The sequence below is a fragment of the Pseudonaja textilis genome, chromosome 1, assembly GCF_049901715.1.
Source record: "Pseudonaja textilis isolate UNSWEBS1 chromosome 1, rPseTex1.2, whole genome shotgun sequence".
Classification (NCBI taxonomy): domain Eukaryota; kingdom Metazoa; phylum Chordata; class Lepidosauria; order Squamata; family Elapidae; genus Pseudonaja; species Pseudonaja textilis.
The window spans coordinates 58,697,815-58,720,567 of NC_141990.1; the positions used below are offsets into that span (position 1 = coordinate 58,697,815).

General features: G+C 35.3%; 1 protein-coding gene across 1 annotated transcript in view; it reads right to left on the minus strand.

Moving 5' to 3' along the window:
* Positions 1–22,753, minus strand: part of ZFAND3 (zinc finger AN1-type containing 3) — a 127,890-nt gene that overhangs the window by 17,247 nt on the left and 87,890 nt on the right. Inside the window, exons 5-6 of the mRNA XM_026695588.2 lie at positions 14,427–14,492; positions 5,230–5,400 (exon numbers count right to left, since the gene is read on the minus strand). Coding sequence (XP_026551373.1) covers positions 5,230–5,400; positions 14,427–14,492 — 237 coding nt within the window. The remainder of the gene's footprint in view (positions 1–5,229; positions 5,401–14,426; positions 14,493–22,753) is intronic.

A 22,753-nucleotide genomic window follows, 5' to 3' on the forward strand; every position in this document is an offset into this window, starting at 1 on the left:
GCCATTATTAATTGGTTAGGAAAACTCAAATTGATGAATTTTTCACAAGTAAACTATTTATGGAAAAGGTTCTTTGTCTTCTTACCAATAAAGTATAAGAACATGTCAAACAGATTTTGAAAATACTCGTAGTTGTTAACATAAATTTGCTTAATAATATCCTTATATTATTTTTTTTACTATCCGTAAGGATAATATTATACTAAATTATCTTTTGGGAAGCCATTATATCCAATGTAGTATTAAACTACATAGAAGCTTGTCCAATAAAATACTGCAGGTTATTGTTGTCAACATATGTGTGATATAACTGGCATATAGAAAAATCATATACAAGAAAGTGGAATTATTCCAGGATTCTTGATTTAAAGTTTAGCTAGTTAAAGACATATAAAATGAAAAGTTGCTTCCACATTTTCTTCCTCAGCCTGAAATGTGCAGAGGCAATTAGCAATTCCCCTTACTTCTCCCAGTTTGCTGGGTGAGAAAATGCAGAACTCATCTTACAAATTGGTCTTTTGAAAATCAAAGGGAAACTGAATTTGTCTGTGTAAGCACTAGATGAGATTGTTAATTTAATGGAATTTTTAGGGAAGGTTTGGGGGCCTGCTTCTCTGACAGCTGCAGGATAGAAGATTCACGGTGGCCCTATGACTTTCCTTCTGAGGTTCTTCCTTTCCTTTAATTGGTACCTCATTAGAAATTAATGGAAATGACATACTCTGTTCTTTCTGCTCTAGGCACAGCACAGTACAAAAAGAACCATCACAATTCATAACACATTCAATTTATACAGCAATGGCTCTTAAGAATTATTTATGAGATGTGAATTTCTTGTCAGCAGTTAATAACCCATACTGAATAGTAGAAAACTGTCAGTATACACAAGGAATTATTTCTTGAAGAAAGACACTCTGAATTTATATTTCAAGGATCTTTGTGCTGACTCTTTAGTAAAATATTTGGAGTATCCTCTTTCCAAGTCCTACAATCCTCTTAAATACTCATAATGTAATAGAATAAAAATGCTAATATTCAGATACCTTAAATACTTCATAACAATGAAAATTGTTTTGAAGGAGAAACAATAATCCTGCACCATTATTACCACTGCTGAATTTAAAACAGCAATAATTTAACTAAAATTTTATGCTTCAGATATTCTCAACAAAGAACAGTATATGAATAATTCTGAAGCATCCTTGACTAGTGGCAGAAAAGGATGATTTAAACTTTGATTCTTTCCTGCCCTGCCCCCCGCCCCCCCATCTTACAAATTACTGCCTGGTGACAAAGAGAGAATTTGGATTAATTTCAGTGTTAGAATAATTCAGTAGAAGGCATTTAGCTAGGTAAGACATGGCCCCCAAATGCTTCATATCTGCAACAGACACTTTTGGATCATGGGATTTTTTAATATTCAATGTGATTATATAATATAGAAAGATAAATATCAGAGTTTCCATAGAGTAACACTGCAGCCCTAAAATTATAGAGAATATATTGATTTCTCCTAACATTTACTGAAACTCATTTCTGTAATTTGATGAGTTATTTCAGATTCTAATCTTTAGTACATAAAAATGAAATTGCTTATCTTCAAATACATGAAAATGAATAAAAATGATATCTTAATGATGTTTGCAATTATGTTACAAAACCAATAACATCGTCCAGATTTTACCTCACATAAGATTGATGTTCAGGACAAGTCTTGCACAAATTATAAAAAAGTGAAAATAAAAACAAAGCACAACAGTTCCCATTATCAGTTATAGTACCTATAAAATCAGTGTCAATATCCAGTTTGTCTGTAATTCATTAAGTTTGGAGTGTAAAGGTAGAAATTTAATTTATCATATAATAGTCTGGGTATGCCCCATAAATTCAGATTATCTTTGATACCTGAGACACATAATATGATGAATGAATGAGTAAAGTACACAGTGGACTCTAAAATCTGCAGTTATTTATTTATTAATAAAAAATATACAGCTGCCTATCTCATGAGAAGTGATTCTGGGCGGCGTACAATAATCAATAAAAATAACATAACAGGCATCTTAAAATATAAAAATTATAGTTAAAAATGGAGATTAAGAGAGAAAACAAGAGAGAACATCCACCTCAATAGTGGAGCCATATAAAAAAGTCTCTGTTTTTCTGGGACCTCCAGGCCTGGTAGCATAACCAAGTCTTGAGGACTTTTAGAACATCAAAATAGATAGCGCTGACCTAATCTGGGAGGGGGGTGTTTCATAACACAGGCACCAGGACAGAGAAGACTTACGGCTCCACCAATTGTAAAGTGATTGTCTACCAAGGAGTTAAGAAGAAAATGCAAAGTAAAAAAAAAAAAAAGTGCAGATAATTTTTTGCATTTTTTCTTATTACAACTTTATGCTATTAGGGAAGTATTAGATTGTCCTTCTAGCATGTTATACTACTTGGAGAATAATAACTAGCTTTTTGTTACTACCCCTGAATGAAATTTGTAATACAAAAACGGAAATAAAACCTAAAGGAAAAGGAGCGAGTACATGTACACAAATTCTTACTATTGTTTTTACTATACAAATTGCAAACAATATAAAAACAGAACCAAGATAATTTTATTATGAAATAATTGAGGTTTAAAGATTTTCAGTTAAGGCATCATCTTAGAAACCAGGAGATCATGAGTTCTAGTCCCCATCTTAGGCACAAAGACAGCTGGATGAGCTTGAGCTAGTTGCTGGCTTAAGAAGGTAAAGGCAAGCTTTTTCTAAAAAACCTTGCCAAGAAAATTGCAGTGATTTATCCAGGCAATCACCAGGAAACAAAAGCTATCTCAAAGGCACAAAATAAATAAACAAATAAAATTACCCATTTTAGGTGAATATGACAACCATTACTAGAATCAAAATATGTTTTTACAAATTGGGAAAACAATTACTAATATCCTTTAGAAAGAAAAAAAACAGTGATAAAACATACATTTTAGAATAGTATAAATGTTTCTAGGGTTACTGGGTATTTTTTTGACATTTGGAAAGTCTACTTTCCAGTTGACAGAGCAATAGTTCAGAATTAACTAGAAACAAAATTCCAGTCTCCACTTATACTGAGATTTGCACTATTCACATGGATAAACTCATGTTATCTCTCATAGCTAGTGTAAGAAAACTTGGGTTCTGCAAGAGATAAAGAAAATGTATTCTAAAGCAGGTGAGTAGCATTTCAAACAGAAAAAAACAGCAATGTCTATATTTTAATATAACAAATATATTTTCTAATTTGTTAATCTTAATACTAAACACCTTCTTGAAAATTATTAACTCTATGTACCAATTATGAATGGAACTTTTGCCTCCAAATCTTTATGTAGCAGTATGTAGATTTTTAAATACTTATAGTATTAAAATTAGTCATTTTTCAGCAGACCTGACATGACTAGTATTTTCTAGTATTATCTCTAAATGCAGCAACATATTTAGGCAAAAATGGCAATCACCCCCTTAAGAAATTCATCTTTTTAAAGAATGAATACATTAAATACAATAAAGTTGTAGGGGGTTGATACATTTCCTCATATGTATTCAAGAGACAGATGCCAGCTTTATTATCAAACATAAATATTAAGCACAAAAGGAATATATTCAACCACTATGACCATAGCCCCACTGAAGCATGATATTGCACAGCTGGGACTTCCCCCTAACAAAAAATATCAGATGTGAAAATATTTGGATGCTATGATCTTTAATAATTAAATTGGAGGAGTGGGCTTTATAATTTTTGAAAAATATCTAGCAAATGGCTCCTTTTCAGAGAAATATATGAAAAAAGGTAGAGATCAACAAATGCTACTCTGAAAAATGCCTCCGTGGAAGAAACTGGGATCAGCAATATCTCTACTGGAAGAATGGGGCAGATTGGAATTCTTTCCAAATCTCCCTGACTTTCCCTGAAGTTCTTTTTTTCGTACAATATTACACACACACACCCCTTCTATAATATTATACCATTTGAAAATATTTTTCAACCAACATAGTACGGTGGTAGTCTCTGAAGACAGCCCCAGAGAAAAGCAGTCAGAGAATACTGCTGGCTCTTCTCCAGCACCAATGGAGCTTTTGCTGGGCAATTGGATTCAACCAAGCAAACAAGCATTATTTTTTAACCTAATTGGGTTGTTTCAAAAACTAAGTGCACTGTTAATTAAGCTAACAGACTTGGAATATTTTCAAGCACAACTATATTCACCTTTCTTTTATTGAGACAAATTTTATATCTAGAATGCCTTAGTGTCAGCAAGTGCCCTTAATCAAACTCTGACAAATGCACTAATATAACAATAAATATCTCAGATAGTCATGTTTAAGCAGTTTTTACTGTCTTAGTTTGTATTTTACTGAGGAAACCCAAGAACAATATTTTAAACAGAGTCCTGTAAGTAGTCAATCTTAAACAGGTATGTAGTCAGCAACTTATATGTCCTTTTATATGTATGTTTACCCTCTGGGTTGGACATAAGATTTTTAAAACTACTGTACAAAAGGCTTATGGAAGACACTTAACTCAGGGGAATAATACATGCTTTACATTCACAAAATTCCAGATTTAATATCTAGAATGGTTGAAAATATCAGTCTGGAGCCCCTGAAAGATGTTGTTAGAACAATAATCTATAGAATAGATGGATTTGGAAAAAAGGCAGCTTCATATGACTGCTATATCTAATGACAGAAGACGATATTCAGAACTGTCACTAAAAATAAGACATTTCAATAGTTTGCTAAATCTAAATAGCTAACCCCATAAGTAAAATAAATCTATAATCCCCCTCTCTTTACATACAAAATATTAAACACAGTGATAAGGTTGACCTTGTCAGATTAGTCATGGTGGCACAGTACTGCAGCTACTTCTGCTGACTGCCGGCTGCCAGCAGTTTGGCAGTTTGAATCTCACAGGCTCAAGGTTGCTTCAGCCTTCCATCCTTCCAAGGTGGGTAAAACGAGGACCCAGATTATTGGGGGGAATATAGTGACTCTGTAAACCACTTAGAGAGAGCTATAAAGCACTGTGAAGTGGTATATAAGTCTAAGTGCTATTGCTATTTAGACTTTTAAAGTTATTGTGCAAGTTTTGCTATTATTTTTTTACCATAACAATGTAGCTCATATTATTCTTCACTGGGTGGGACATTAAAGAAATCTTAATTCAAATCTGTTTATCAGTCCTTACCACAGCGACATGATCCCAGCTCTTGCTGTACCAGCTCCAATTTTGTTTGGCACTGGAAACACCTGCGTCTGCTCTTCTGTTTGGAACGGCTGATTTCTTCCGGTCTATCATGACCGTCCTCAAGTAACCGTGGCCGCTTCTCAGGAGAGGGCTCGCTGTCCACCTGTGACTCTATTAGTTTTGGGAAACATTTGGAATGCAGCATTAGTGGGAGTTCTACTTCAGCCACAGTTGTCATTAATTGTGTACAACTTGAAAAAAAAAAAAAGCAAATAGTAGGCTCCTTTCTATTTGGGTTTGCACATACTTTTTGAAACGTAAAAACACAAGAAAACTTTGTGTCTCCTAAATTCAGAAATCAAATGCAAAACAAACTAGTCACTGACTTGATTATGACACATAGATAAATGCATTAATCTATTAACTATAGCCTTTGTTTATAGATTTTCACATACAATCTCATTTCCAGTGTCCCCATGCAAACCAGCGTTGCATTTAATGAAACACAATTTTAGTGTACAATGTATTAGCTGTAGCTCCAATAACAAAAAACATATGAAAGCACCATACTGAGCTTCCTCCTTTCTTTGAGGATAACAATCTAAATGTAAATGATTATACAAAGGCATGAAAAACCAAACACAACATCTACCGGTATATGCTGTTCTTTATTTAAAAGCTTCAAAGGATCTCCTTAAAACTTGTCATCAATTACTATGTGTTTTTAAAACCATATTTGTATTCCTTCTTTATGGAGTAAGAAAATAAACAGGAAAACACATTTCTTTGCAAAACTTTGACAGAAAGATGTAGATTATCAGAATACAGTAAGAAAGCATTTTCAAATTTACCCCCCCTCTTACACACACACACACCTTGTCATTTCTACTATAGTGAAATATGTGATCATATAATTTTTTTAAAGACGAGGGTGTTCCTTTTGTCTATGTTCAGAAGAGGTGATTGGCAGTGTCTTACAATCATATTCTATAAGCTAAATTAAATGGGGACCTTCAACTCAATGGCTAAGCGATATAGTTGCTAAATGAAACAATCACATGACCATGAATGTCATACAATTTTATTTCAGCTTTGTTTTTTGCCCTTTTTTCCTACCCTTTGGAATGTTCATCCCAGTGCTACAATAAATAGCAAGAAGAGAATTAAGTTTCTATTAGTTAATGGAATAGAATGGAACGGAATAGGAATAGAAATTAGAACAGAATAGCTTTATTGTCACTTTGAATGTACACTAATCGGCATACATTTAAATGAAATTTCATTGCATACAGCTCTCAAAAGGTCACCACCTCTAATATACACTACATAAACATGACAAAATAAATAGAAAAATATTCACATATATTATATGACACAAAGAAACAACACAGTTTAATTCAGATATATACATATACATGGGTGAAAAAAATGAATCTTGCAAATTTATCTGATGGATGGCATAAGGGAATAAAGCTGTTACAGAATCTGGTAGTGCTGCTAGAAATACTTCGAAACCTCCTCCCAGAGGAAAGGAACAGAAACAGACCGTAAAGTGGGTGTGTGGGGTCTCACAACAATGCTTTGAGCTCTAAGCATATGCTTATAAGCAGTATCCTGAATAACAAGAAGTGAGATTCCTATAATCTTCTTGGCTGTCCTTACCACTCTCGGTATGGACTTTGTATCTGAGGCACTGCAGCCCCAAACCAAACAGTGATGCAGTTTGTTAAAACACTCTCAATTTTGCGTCTGTAAAAAGTGCCAGGACAGAAGAAGAAAGATGTGCTCTCCTCATCCAATGCAGGAAATGCAGGCACGGGTTTGCACACTTCACTAAGGATGACGTGTGGAGAAACTAGTTCAGATTGTTAATTATCTGTACCCCCAGATACTTAATACTGTTGCATCCTTGATACTTAGTGGAGTATAACTATGCCGACTCTTTCTAAAATCTATAACGATCTCCTTTGTTTTATTAACTTTTAGAATCAGGTTACTTTTATTGCACAGTCCCCCAGAGCCTTCACCTCTTCCCTATAAGCATCTTCACTGTTGTCCTGAATAAGACCTACCACTGCAGTGTCATCCACATACTTCACAATGTGATTCATAGCAGATCCAGCACAGCAGTCGTGGGTCATTAAGGTGAACAGTAGCAGACTCAAGACACTGCCCTATGGGGAACCTGTACTCAAGAATGGAGTTGGAAACTTTTCTTCCAACTTGCACAAACTGGGGCTTATATATTGTACATCCAAGAATAGTATTTATATAATATTATTTACTGTTGGAATACAGTAAAATGCAAGAGTGTAAGCAAGCACATATTGGGGAGTACACATGAAAAGAATGTGCTAGCACAAGCTATTTGCCTAGCATGCTGGCAGCTCAGAGCCCATAAGCCATTTAGGAAACACACAGTTTAGGTGTGAAAATGATTAAAGTATTGTCAGTTACAGTTAGCAGCTGCAAGCTGGCTGATTAAGGTTATAGAATTGAGCTTGTTAACTTGTGGTTAGCAGCTTTAGAGGAACCACCCTAAGTCTGTATTTTCTTTTGCTGAATGAACTAACTTGTATCTGTAGATACATCTGACCTCGTGTTGTGCTTGCATCTGTATGTGCACCAAGTAGCACAAGGTGAGCACAAATGCTTTACTCTGGGAAATATAATGAGAAATGGGAGCTAAAGGGCCTAGAATGGAGCAGCCAGAAATATTCCAACTGGTGGCCCAACAGAGTTTCCCATAGGGATATAATTGAGAAATATTTTCTGAACAATTTTCTCCACAACTCCAGGAAGTATTTAGTTTATTTTGTTGGCTTATGTGTTTGTCAGCATTTTCTGTATCAACATTTTGATTCATTCCATTTTGTTTTTGGAGAACTATCCAGCTAGTGGACAGAAAAATTGAGAGTCTGATACCCCTTCTTTTTCTAGTACTCTCCTGGGGTGGGGGTGGATATTGATGTGTGTGTGTGTTTGTGTATTAATGATATATTAAACTATTTCTGTAATAAGAAAAGCTATATCAGTAAAGTAGTTTTACAAGGAAAAGTTTGCATAGATTTTTAAGTCAGTTCCTAACAAAGTATTTTGTACTTTGCAGTTTTATTTTTATAATATTTCATTTATATTGTTTTAGCTTTTAATATTGTAAACCGCCAAGGGTTACCCTGTAGCATGATGGGCGGCCAAAAATTTAATGAATAAAATAAAATAAAATAAATATTCATAAAGAAAGTGATGTTTGTTACCGATTACGAATATGCAACGTAATGCTATTGATTTAAAATACCTCAATAAAAGAGCTTAATAACAGCTGAACAAATGATATACTAACCATGATAGGCCTAGAAATTGGGTATACAAAACAAGACTATGAAATTTTTTTAAAAAAAAATAGAGTAAAAGACATTTAATCTAGTACAACTGGAAAGCAAAGGATGTGATCTTTAAAGCTTCAGTATTTGTTGCAGCATGCTTACTGAGATATTGTAATTAAACAGCAATGTGGCTGAATTTCAATTTCATGCTCGGAGATGCTAATATTAGCCTAATCCTGGGCAAAATGTAATTATATGCCAGTGATCATCATAAATGCTACTTTACCACTTCAGTCTTCTGATTCTGAGGCTTACAGTACATGCACCATATAAATTTACTTAGCAAATTATCAAAATTAAAAAAAAAAACAAAATTAAAAAATTAAATGTAATAGACATAAAATTATGGCAATTGGTATAAAAACACAGAGTTTGGATTTATAGCCCACATAATTTCCCATAAAATTAACTTAAGTGCTGGAGTTTCGCATACAATGCCCACATATGGCACTTTATCCTCTGCATTTTCCCTAGTGCCAACAATGCCCAATTACATAATCCTTACCCATTTTTTTCATTTATGGGTAATGGGTGGTTTGTTAAAAAGGAAACCGCAGACCTCCAGAAGCCCTGCATTTTCTTTTTCTAGAAAGTTTAAACAATCCTAAACAGCAAAAGAAAAGGAAAAAGAGAAATCCGATCTATACCTACCAAACTTCAAAATGGGAAGATGGGCAACAATTCCATTTCCTTGATGCGCTCATACTATTTCACAATAACATCCTAAAATAATTCATGTTTGCTAGCACAAAGGTAATGCTGTTTTTAGTTTTCCTCTATATCCAAACCTCCTAACAGACATTCAGTAACACTGCAATCTTCACCTTGGGAGTGAGCTTAATTATGAATCACAAAAGCTGTGACATCTAGCTTATTTTGATACTTTGATTTTTTTTCTCTTTCCCTCATTTTTCCACTTGCAATTAACGTATTGGAAAACATAAACATTTGTTCATTATATTGTGATAGTTTGTTTAATCCTAGTCTACTGCTGCCCAACACTCGGGATTCTTTAGCTTTTCTCCCTTTTTAATTCTTTTTATTTACAGAACAATTTGATTCCATTTAATCATTCCTAACGTTCAAAAATACAAGTATTGTTCATTAAATACTGTAAGTCGCACATGTTCTTTTTGGAATTGGGCAGCCATTACATCTCCCAACTAACTTCCTAAAATGTGTTCCATTTCTAAGCTCAAAATTACATACAATCCTGTCTTTAAAAAGACCTGTCCAATCTTGCTATATCTGTATGTATAATGTTCCATAATCTTTTGCTAAAGTCCTGGGTGATATCTGTGTACAGAGTATTATCCAATTAACTCCACCTGTCAGCAAAATGTCTACAATTAGCAGAAAGGGTACCAGAGAGGTGACTGACACATTCTCAATATCTGCTAGGATGAACTGAAATAACCTTTTAAACAGACGTTAGAGAAATGAAGGAGGGGTGAAGAGAAAGGCAACTGGGGTAAAGCCCTAACATGTAGGTCCAGATCTGCGCACATAACATATTCTATCTTTAAAGAGGATATAACTCCTGTGATCTAATCCAATGTATAAGCCATCTTTCCATCTTTTGGATAAAATCCAGTCTCCCCCAATTATATGAAAATAAGAGAAGCACAACTAATATTGGAGGTAGCCAGCAAGATGGGACAAAATTTCATCAACATCCATCATGCTACCTTGATCCATTATCATGTCCTAGCCTCAAATAATCTTTGCTATGTCAGTGTAAGTCCTAAACACTTCATCCTGTTTATAATTGCTGATGAGCAGTAATACAGTTTCTATGCCTCAGCTCCTGTAGGTTCCACTTCAGTGCCTACCTATTAGGTAATAACTTTTATTTACAGCTTTGCTTCATGTGCCATTCCATTAGTACAAATGAGAACTGAGCAGAGGAAGAAAAAAATGTGTCATTAATGGGTACTGTCACTGACAGGACTGATGATGTACATTACATTATTGTACTAGTACTCCATGTCTAATAGTGAAGGCACAGGGATAGCTGGATTTGTAACTTAGTGTCCTCCATCAGTCAAATACTAAAAAGTTATTTAAACAGCACCTTAAAGGTCAACTAAACAAGACTTACTTAGTTGTTGTTTTCTTTCTTTTTGAAGTTAACTTGTGTTTTTTAAATAAAAGCAAGAGTTTTACTATTGTAGAGCAATAGTTTTTCCTTGCTGATTTTGTATAGTAAAATTTGAATAGCAAAAATTTAAGCATAGTTAATTTCAATAATCAATGAATTTGATACTTCACTTATATTTATTTTCCACAATTTCAAAGCAAAACATCACCACCAGAACTGTTAAAGGTTCTATCATTGCTTCTGCCCTCAATCTAGATAAATACCACAGGTAGTCCTCAACTTACAACAGTTCATTTAGTGACCATTCAAATTACAGCGGCACTGAAAAAAGTGACTTATGACTATTTTTCATACTTATGACTGCTGCAGTGGTCCATGGTCACATGATTTACGTTTGGATGCTTGATAACTGGTTTGTATTTAAGATGGTTGCAGTATCCTAGGGTCATGAGATAATCTTTTATGACCTTCTGACAAGCAAAGTCAACGGGGAAAGCCAGATTCACTTGACAACCATCTTACTAATTGTAAGATCTTACAGCTGTAGTGATTCACTTAACAACCGTGGCAAGAAAAGTTGTAAAATCAGCCAAAACTCACTTAACAAATTTCTCACTTAGCTACATACATTCTGGGTTCAATTGTGGTCGTAAGTTGAAGACTTAATAAAGGATAATTATTATGGAATTATAACTTCTGTGCTTTCTGTAGGTAGTCCTTGCTTAATAATCATAACTGAAAATTGGAATTTCCACTGCTAAGTGAAGTGGTCATTAGGTGAAACATCACACGACCTCACTGCTTAGTGACAGTGGTTCTGGCAGGTTGTGGTCATTAGGTCAAGGCCATCCTGTAGGTAAGGCCCTCACACTTCTCCTGCCTTGTGCAAACACTGCTTTGTCCCACTGCCTCCTTTCCAGCTGGGCCTATCATGCTCCTTTCAGAAAACGAGGCTCTGCCACCCTGCCATACTTGCCTCTGTTTAAACTCCCACATGCATTCTGCCACTTTCTGTGCCTGCCTCCCCCAGCTGACCTCAGGTTACTTATATTAACATCAAGGGATAATCATTGTTTTCTGCCACATCTTGATGGTTGATGTCAGCTACCATCATTTGTACTTAGTTTGGAAGAACTGTTTATTTCTTCATTGTTTATTTATTTCTCACCTTTATTATTTTTACAAATAACTCAAGGCGGCAAACATATCCAATGGATCCTCCTCTTTCTATTTTCCCAACAGCCCTGTGAAGTGAGATAGGCTGAGAGAGTATGACTGGCTCAGGATCACCCAATTGGCTTTCATGGTTAAGGTGGAACTTGAACTCATGGTCTCTTGCTTTCTAGTCAGTGCCTTAATCACTAGACCAAACTGGCTCTATATATCTTCTTTGTATATTGCCATAATCCTTATGGATTTAAGGCAATGGAATCTCATGAATCCCAAATGAAGAAAAAAATATGGCATACTAATTTTATTTTTGTACAATGATTGTACCACCTTCTCCTCTGACCCTAAATGAACAGAAGCAGTTTAATTTCCAATACTATTTAAAAACTAGAAAGGCACAGGGAATCTGTACTGAGTTTCAATGTTAACACATTTCCCTGAAATGCCTTAGAACAGAGGTCTCCAAACTTGGCAACTTGTGGACTTCAACTCCCAAAATTCCTCAGCTAGTCATGCTGGCTGGGCAATTCTGGGAATTGAAGTCCTCACATCTTAAAGTTGCCAAGTTTGGAGACTCCTGCCTTAGAATACCAAAGGTCCTTATGCATTTGAAAAAGAATATACTAATTTTACTATTTTGAAATTAATTGAAAATTTTTGACATTAATACAGATGTTTCATAAATCTGTATTTAGGGATTTTTCATTTTCACAACTTACAAGATGATGCAGAGTTTATCAGAGAAAGGGGGTTTAAAATTCTTTTAAAATAAGCATTTAGGGGTTCTTCCCTCAGAGTTCTGTCATAAATTTATATGGAGTGCCTTAAGAGTAGCTGCTATATCATGTCTTAGCATAATTAACAAATCAACATAGACTATTAAGATTATTACTATATTATTAGATGTTTATACTATCTTTTTATATATAATTCAAAGTGGTAAACATACCTAATATTTCTACCCTCTTATTTTCATTGCAATATCCCTGTGAGATGCATTGGGCTGAGAGAGAACGACTGACACAAAATCACACTTCCCAACTCCAATCGATTTCAGATTTTGTTGAAGGTGAGGATAATTTGAATTCTATAATATATTTTATTGTGTTTACATTATACATAAACAATTGTTGAGAATGTAATTCTGTGTGATTGCTAACTGAAGGTTACCTGTTGGGTTTCAGTATTTTTTTTAAAAAAAAATCAATCATAACATCTGTAGACATGTAATCCTTGGATTTTGATAAAACTATGCTGGAATGATCTTGGTTAATACTTGGATGGGAAATTGCAAGGCTTTAAGAATGAGAACTCAAAAAAGATCCCAAAAGAATGCAAACACTTCTGTATTGTGAAGAAAACAACATGAATATGTCTAGGTAGTGACAATGGCAGGGGTGGGATTCTACCAGTTCGTACCTATTCACTAGAACCAGTTAACATTCTAAGCAGTTCGGAGAACCGGTTGTTAGAAGAAATTACTGGTTTAATCCTGTAAGGAAGGCAGGAAGGAAACATTCTGATGTTGCTTACGGAAACTGCCTCTCGGTTAACCCTTATTACATTCTTGGCAGGACTAGACTTCCTGTCTCAGGAACTTCTCTGGAGTTTTGTTTTCCTCCTTCGTTGGTACTTTGCTTGTGTGGAGTGACCATTCAAAGTTACAATGGCACTGAAAAAAGTGACTTATGACCGTTTTTCATACTTACGACTGTTGCAGCATCCCCAAAGTCATGAGAGGCCAGGCGAGATGTGTGCCTCGATGTAAGTGATGTTGAGTTGGCCACACCCAGCCAGTCACATGACCACCCAGCCATGCCCACCAACTAAGCCACGCCCACAGAAGCAGTTGTTAAAAAATTTGAATCCCACCCCTGGACAAGGGGTTGAATATAGCTCAAACTTCACTTTTACCTTCAATTTACAGGCTTGCCAAATCAGGTCATGTGGTATGAAGGAATTAATCCTTCACTTCATATTATTTAATTTGCCACGTTGGAGGACATTACAAATTATTGCTTCCCACCTCACCTTGGAAAGAATGGTTTGTCTGGTGAATTCAGAAGTCAATGATGCATCTCCTAGTGAGTAATATGCGAAGTAACGTCTGGAACATTTTATCCAGCAAGCAGTTTACATCACTGAAGATGAATATCTTCTTCAGAATAGACATATAAGCAAAAGGCACTGGTATCCTTTTGATTATGGAAGTTGTAATGCAACGTACAGTGTTAGTGCTTTAATAAAGTCCTTATTTTATCTTTTTTTCCTCCAGAGGGAAGAATGAGGGCTGTTTGAATTTGATTGGTGCTCCTATAGGAATACTTGCAGGATTAGTTTTTACTGACTTTACCCTCCCCCACCTCTTTCACTTTCAATGGTAGATTATTAAACACATAACATAAAATGGCATGTAATGGCTTGCAATATAGAAGAAACAAGGGTTTTATGAATGAGATCTTTCTCTAGGTCAGTTGAACAGCCTAGTGATCTGGACATTATTCTTTCATAATATATATTCTTTTAAAAATAAAATTTACCTGAATCACAAGATCTTTTGGTTGCTGTGGTTAAGGAAACATGAGCTGTATCTGTGCATGGCCCACCTAGAAACAGAAATCAATCAATTAATTCCAGTAGTATTAGCATTTCAATAATGGTAATTAAAAAAACACTATTTCTTCGATAATATTGGTTACATGAATCACAACATAAATATTGTGGGAATGGATAAAGGAAAGGATAAACAGTGACAAGGCTATTTCTGTTTCTCCACTAGCCATTCCTTTCTGTTTCACCTTTATTTTGGCTAAGACCACATATAATAACTCCAACTTCATGATTCCAATATGGTTTTGAATATCTCCTCTCCTTCTTATTTGGTAAATAAAATTCATAGTTAACCAGGGTTAATCTACCAGGGTAAGAAAACCTTTTAGATAGCAGACATAATCTTTTATGTAACACTTTTATGTAACACTATGGATGCCAATAAATCAAATGAAAATCAAAACATTGATATTTTAAAACATCAATGATAAAATACTTTTCAAATCTTATTAGGATTCTTATAAACAGAAATTTTAGCCATTTAATCTAAAAAATGAGAATCTGAGACATTTTTTGTCATTGCTTTTATCCTTTGGAACAGCATTCCCCTGAAATCCGACAGGCCTTGATTCTGCCTGCCTTTCATCATAGGTATGATTCTTTCCTAAGGCATTGAGTCTGGCAGTGGTATGGCCTGTTTGAGGTGCTTTTTCGAGCAGTTTATGTATTGTTTTGTAAAAACAAATCCTTTCAATTGTATGGTGTTGGGGAAGTTGTTATTTGACATTCTACACTGCTCTGAGTTGTGTGTTAAATGGGCAGCTTATCTCTGTGTGTATGTATGTATGTATACACACACACACACACACACAGACACACACAGATTAAATAATATATAACCAATATGTATCTATGTGTGTGTATGTATACATATATACATATACTGTATATATGTATATTTATATATGGAGGAAAAAGAAAAAATTAAGAAAAAGGAACTATAGGTAGCCCTCAACTTATGACATTTGTTCAGTAATTGTTCAAAATTATGATGAAAACATACAAATTGTGGCCAAAGTTATAGCTGTTGTAATGCCCCTTTGCTAACTTGTGAGTAGCAGGAGAAAAACAGCAAAGACCAGCTAAGTGTAGCAGAGCCTGTGGAATGCAGGGCTGTGGAGGTAACTGTAGCTTTGGGCAAAGCTACTGCTATGGCTAACTGCAATGTACGATTTGAAAAGGCATTTCTGAGTGGCAGATGAGGGAAGTTGCAGTCTCCTGAAGTTCTAAGTGCTGCTGGGCCGGCTGTCGTTTTGCGCACCACTACAGCACACCTCAATTCATGTGCAGTCTGCACCAGGTCTCCCAGGGCCTTTCCAACCCCCTTTAATGGCAAGCCCTCCCCACTTTATGTGGGATTCCATCTCCTTAATAACTCATGACTTTTGGATAAGAAAAAGCTGGGAGTGTCAAAATTGCAGTCACTAAATGATACAGTCATGTGATGGCTTGCTTTACGGCTGCATTATTTAGCAATGGAAATTCGGGACTCAATTGTAGTCTTAAATTCCAGAGTGTATAAGGCTTAATCAACACACATCACAACATGATTAAGCTTCTGATAGCAATTACACATATGTTCAAAAAAACAACCACCACCTTGAGAAGCTGGAAATAATTCAAAATTATAGGTAATCTTATATTGAACAAATAAGCTGAGAGTTACAAATTCCATTTTGATATAAACATAATATACAATCTATTTTCATGACTCTCACTGTGGTGAAACTATGGTTCAGGATCTGTCTCGGAACATACCATATTTTGGGGGGGACTATAAAACGCTCCGTATTATAGAACAGAATATGAGAATATGAGGAAACCAAGAAATAAAAATCTGCCTCATTTTTTTTTCTATTAATATATGGATTTTAACATGTTGCTCTTTCTATTTATATTAATATTTTTTTAAAAAATTGCCTCTGCCTCCTAGCATCCATATGGTATTCATCTTGCCCATTCGCCGCAGCCATTTGTCATGGCCCATTCACTGCCACCTGTTTGCTGCGGCCCGTTCGTGCCGTGGCCCATTTGCCGCCACTGCCCATTTTAGAACAGCTGATTGGTGCCACACGACCCACCCTCTCCCCCTCCCACCACAATATATACTGTATAAGATGCAGACATTTCCACTCACTTTTTTGGGGGGTGGGGAGGAGTGCGCCTTATACTCAGAAAAATACGGTAGTTGAAAATACAATGTATAAACTAATCATCTGTATGCTGATATAGTTACAGAATTCAGATTGTGGATGTTGCTGGGAGAATGGCATTTCTGAAGATCTGCTGTAAAACCTCACTTTATAGTAACAAGTAAATCATCAAGGCATCACTGAAAAATTGAGACTTTGGTAGGCTGAAAAGCACTAACCTATCAACCTACTGTTGCCAACATAACTAAAGTTTTTTGCAAAAGATTTATTGTACTCTCATATACTGCCTTAATTAACATGACATTTCCATAGCACAATTAATTTTCAACTATAGGCACAATGGATTAATTAGGAACACATCATCCTTTATTAACTACTTTATCAATTTTATCTCATCGTAATCTTGAAGATTTTACATCTGCAGGATTAACCATGAAAATGTGTAACAAATTCTATATTCTAATGAAGTTCTGGTATCTCAATGAAAAATAAAACATATAAATACAAGTTTTGCTATAATATCCCTCAAATATGCCCTTTACTAACATATGTAAAAACAATTTATGAAAAGCTTTAAATTCCGATGATTCAGAGCAGAATCCCTAGCTATTTCTGTACCACCATCAACTCAAATTCAGAAAATTCTGATGTGGGATTCTGTACCAGCAAACTCTGTATTCAAGAAAAACGTCAAATTTGAAGCAAGAAGTGATAGGTGACAAACATAAGATTTCCTACTGTGGTAAGAGCCTCTAGATATAGCATAAGTATGCTTACCAAGTTCAACCAGCTTTTAAATAAATATATGGATTAGAACATGAACAATAGCACTCTTAAACTATATATTGACTATTTCATATATAAAATCTAAGGTTCCTCCTCATGGCCATGTAAATGTGCATTTATCCTCTTAACAAGCTGGTAGAAAATTATGCAGATATAAATCACACTGACTCCAAAGGAAATTATTCTTTTTGTATTAAATTTATATCCTCCCTCTCATTTAGGAATTTGAAGTTTAGTGTTTTTAAGCAACAAGGCTAGCAGGAGTGGACAATTTCAGGAAAAGGTAGATTCTTTGCCTGTATTTTCCTCCCATCAAACGAGATGTCTTCCATGTAGTCCTTATGAGGTGGACTCCATCTCTTGACAGAAGCCCATCGTGTGGGTAGAGTTTACATTATAGACTATGGTCTAGAACAGTGGTCGCCAACCGGTGGGCTGCAGCCCACTGGTGGGCTGCAAGAAAATTTTGGTGAGCCGCAGAGAAATCTCACCCCCAGAGCATCCCCCAAAGCAATTAATCCAGGCTGCGCAGAAACACAAGGCTGCGCCGCCCACATGGCTCACGGGAACCCTCCCTGCCCACTCACTCCTTACCTGGCAAACTTGCCTGCTAAATTGCTATTTTTCCTTTTTCCAACCATCAGCTGTTCTGCTGTGTTGGGAGATTTAGATTAGCTAGGAAGGAGGAAATGGTTAGATTTCTTGCTTTCTAGCTAGTCTTTAAATCTTCGGCTCTGCTTTTAACCACAGCCGAACCTCCATTCGGACTGAAGGTTCTATTATTCAGTGCAGACTCACAGAAAGCAAATTTTATGTGACAGACTGAACTAGCCGATGGCAGATAGATAGATCACTGAATGATTCTGTGAGCAACTCAATCTGCCTGCCTGCTTTGCCTGATTTTGGGTAAAAGTTGCTCTTTTTAATAAATAAATATTTACATACATGATGTATTTAGAGTTAATTTTGTGAGTTTGCTTGCAAGCAAATTTTATGTGACAGACTGAGCTAGCCACTGGCAGATAGAGATCTCTGAATGAATCGGTGGTTCTGTGAGCAACTCAATCTGCCTGCCTTCTTTGCCTGATTTTGGGTAAAAGTTGCTCTTTTTATATAAAAAATTCAATATTTATATAAATATTTATATTTACATACAAGCCATGGCCACCCAGTCACATGACCAAGCCACACCCACAAATTAGACCATGCCCACAGAACCGGTTACTGGTCCCTGGGATTTAAAATTATGAGTTTGGTGGTCCCTGAGGTCTAAAAGGTTGGTGACCCCCTGATCTAGAAATACACTAGCAAGAAAGTAACAACTCATTGCTTTCCAAAAGTGAGGTAGAGTTAGAGAACTCAGTCTGAAACAAAAGTTTTAAGTTGCATAAGTGGAGATTTCTCATTCTAGTGGAGGGCTGCTTTTCCACTGGGCGGGTATGATTTTCTAGATGATAGCTCAATGGACAAGAGATAAAACTTCCTTCTATTCATTTTATGCATATATTGAATCCTACATTTGGGCAAATAAACCCATAAGCAACTAACAGATTTATGAAGGTGCAATTCTCTCTTCCGTTAAGTTACTTTCTTTTGGTCCAACTCTGAAGAGGTAGGATGGAAGAGAACTTTCGTCTATAACCAGCATTCTACTAATATTCCTGTTAATAAAAACTATTCATGGCTACTAAGTTTTCAAAATTTAGCCTAATACACAGACATGTGAAAATGAAACAGATCAAAGTTAAGTTTCATCCTCCTTTTGTGCAACAAAACAAAAGCAATTTCATTTCAAGGTTAACTACATTATAAAAGTATTGCCAAATGATTCATACTTTACAAAAAAATATATTGGTACCTCAGTGCTGGGTAGCATTCAGTTAAAGGCTCAATTATTTTACAGGGCTTCTAGATGGCAGCTGGCTTTCTTCAGCTAGAGAATTGCTTTTGTAAACAACTATGTACAGGAAATTTACAAAGTTAGACATCAACAGTACCAGACCTACAGTTTTATTAATTTATTAAACACATTTATAGGGCCATCCAACTCACATATGGTTACTCTGAGTGGCTTACAAATGGTTCTCCTTAAGTACTGGCAGAAAAACCAGAGTTAAAATAAAGGAAGAATAGTGATGCAAACCAGATGGTAACTGAATACTTGTTTATGAATACTTCCTAGATATCCTTAGGAACCTAATTCTGAAACTCCAACAGAAGATACCTAAAGAAATGGCAGCTGAAATATGCAAAACGCAGCATTTTCAAAATTGTTTTCAAAATATGGCACTAAAAAAACACACATGCTTTTAACTCAAAATGTCAAAAGATTATACATGAATTTAATAGCCAATTTTTAATCCACTGTGGGAACTGGTACCAAATAATGGAGGCATTTTAGAAGATGCTATAAGCAAGATAAGTAAAAAACCCCAGACTGTCCTTTGGGAAACCATCTATACTCTGAATCTATCCATGAATGTGTGCAACTGGAAGATGCCCAATTTATCTACATAATCTTTGAAAAAGATCATGCATTAGAACCACAAACATATAAGAAATGACCAAAGAGAAACTAAATTTGTTATGGAAGTCTTTAAAGATACTGCTCACAATCTGCATATATAGCCAAGGGGAGAAAACTTTAGCAATTTTCTTTTTAGTAATTTATGTTTTGAAGGCTATTTAGGATCCTCTTATTCAACTGATACTAATTATACAATTCTTTTTTAAGTTGCATCCAACAAGATTTGTGTAGCAAAATTATTTGCTTCATATTATTATTTTTATTTCTCATGCCTTCCATCTCTTCTTTCAAGTTTCTGTACCCTCTCATCTTTTGATCTTTTTTTCTCCATCCAACACAGGGAAAACATATACAGTGAAACTGTTCCTCCTCCTCTTTTGTGGGGTTAGTTTCTTTTGATTATATTTTTCTAGTTGTATATTCCAATCATGAGTTCCACCCCATCATGTTTATCATACCATACCAGTATCATACCTGCCTCCATATACTAGGACTTCAAGTTCTCCCTGTTCGTTCCTATAGTTTGAGCATTAGTGTGTAGACATCTGAGCTCTTTATGGCTGACCATGTGTTTGCTTACTATCTCTCCTGTTTTATACCTGAGTGCCCCTTCATTCTCACATCTTCCATTTTCAAATTCACTGTCTTGCAATTTACCCTTTGGGTTTGGTCCCTTTCCCCACCAGATTTAGTTTAAAGGCTTTTGGATGATCCAAGCGAGATGCCTTCCAAATACATTATTTCAAGTCCTTATGAGTTGGACCCCATCTCTTGACAGAAGCCCATCATGTAGATAACCCTTCAGCCAGAAGTTTTTGTCTGATATCCTCACTCCACTTCAGTAGATTGTTGACAATCTACTGGAAGCATGAGTGAAAATACCACATGGGCACCTAAATCTTTTGTCTTTCTACCTAGTCCTTCTTAGTCCCTTGATACCTTTACAGGCTCTTTTTTGTTGTATCACTGCAATGACACACATATCTTGCCAGATCCAACAGCTTCTTAAGTACAGATTTTTCTAATAAGAGTATTTGGATACTTAAGGAAAGTAAAATAAAGTTTAAATTTATTCCCATTCAATAGGACTATGATACCGTGTACTGCAGCATAAGCAAAATGTTACAGTTGTTCTCTGTTTATCTTGCAGAACAATTAACCTTAATTTATCACCTTGTTAAGTCTGTTTGGAAGGATAAAGCTTAATAAAATGATGTCACATGCCTCTATTCTTATTGAAATGCAGGCATTCTATTTAGTATAGTACGAAGAGGTGTACTGTGCCAAAAATATTAATATTTTAAGAAACATATTGCAATGAAATAACATTTGCATTATAGAATTTTCTATAAAACAAAATGAACAGGGAAAGCGCTGTTAAATCAATATTTAAAATACATTTACAGTTTGGACATTCTTCATTATTGGAAAGAAACTTTCACATTGAGGCTATCAATTAGAAAAGCTCCATCTGCTTTATAGTTAGCTCTGATAAATGATAGTAATCTGAACTAGAGAAGAAAACTTCAGTTTGGGAGGGCAGAAAAGGAAAAGAGGAATAGTTGAAACTGTTTATACATCTAACCTGGGTTTTATTTATAGTCATTCCAGCAGAAAGGCATCAAGAATTTTGGATAGATAATATTTCCAAACATGTTGTCGTCTTCTGCTGCTTCATATCTATTGTCTATACTATGCAAAATTTCAGAATTAACACTTTACAAAATAATTTCTCTCATTTGTGTTTCTTTACAATGTAACTGATATAACTATAACAATTTGGTCTAACACAGCAAGAGGATAGGAAGTGGACAATAGTTAATTTGGGGGTCTGCAGAGAAATATACAAGTAGAACTATTTTAATCAAATGTTTCTATCAACGTGGTAGGCAAAAGAAATACTGAGTTGTGAAAAGAAAAAGTCAGTAGGTTAAAATTATTTTTACCAATATGTTGCTACTTTAATGAAGCTGAATTACATCACGTAATGTTTGGGGTCCTATATTGTTTTGTGTAGGAAAGAAACCAACACCAGAATTCTTACAGATTTGGGGGTTTAAGCAATATGAGTAGCTAGCTGTGAAGGGTGCTATAAAAGTGGGAGGATGATAAAAAGAATCCGTAGTATGTACAATTAAATTGGAACAAATTAATATCAAGGGTAAGGACTGATGTACAGTATGAAGAGCAAGGAAAAAAAGAAAACTAACAAGAAAAACGAAATGTGAGGTTGATTAATGAAGGGAAAAATAAAATACCTCGCACACCAAATTCCTAAAAGAATAGAAAGAAAGTAAAAATTAGATGACTCCTAGACCTTAAATTTAAGAGGGATCTGCCATAACCAAGCGGATATGACAGAAGCGGTAGAGTTAGAGATGGAACAGATTTTGATGGCTTGTGGGTTGTTTGAGCATTTTCTCTGTAACAACTGGAATCACTGCTGCCATAGCAGTTCTCTAGTATTGTTTCCACCGCATTGGTGGGCAGGATGATAACAATGATGAAGTTGAAATCTTGGATTACTGTAACACACACTACAAGAGGCTGCTTCTGAAGACTCTTCACAAAACACAGGAGGTGCAAACTGCAATGGCTTACTGTTGAAGGGTGAAAGCTGTTCAACAAGATAACGCCTAGATTGCAGAGACCATATTGATTATTAACAGGTTCCTGAGTAGAATTCCAAGCACTAGTTATTGCTTATTCAGCTCTTCCTGGATCACATTCTAGGTATCTGAGGTATCATTTGCTCCATATAGATTTGCCTATTCTGTATATTCATGCCGGA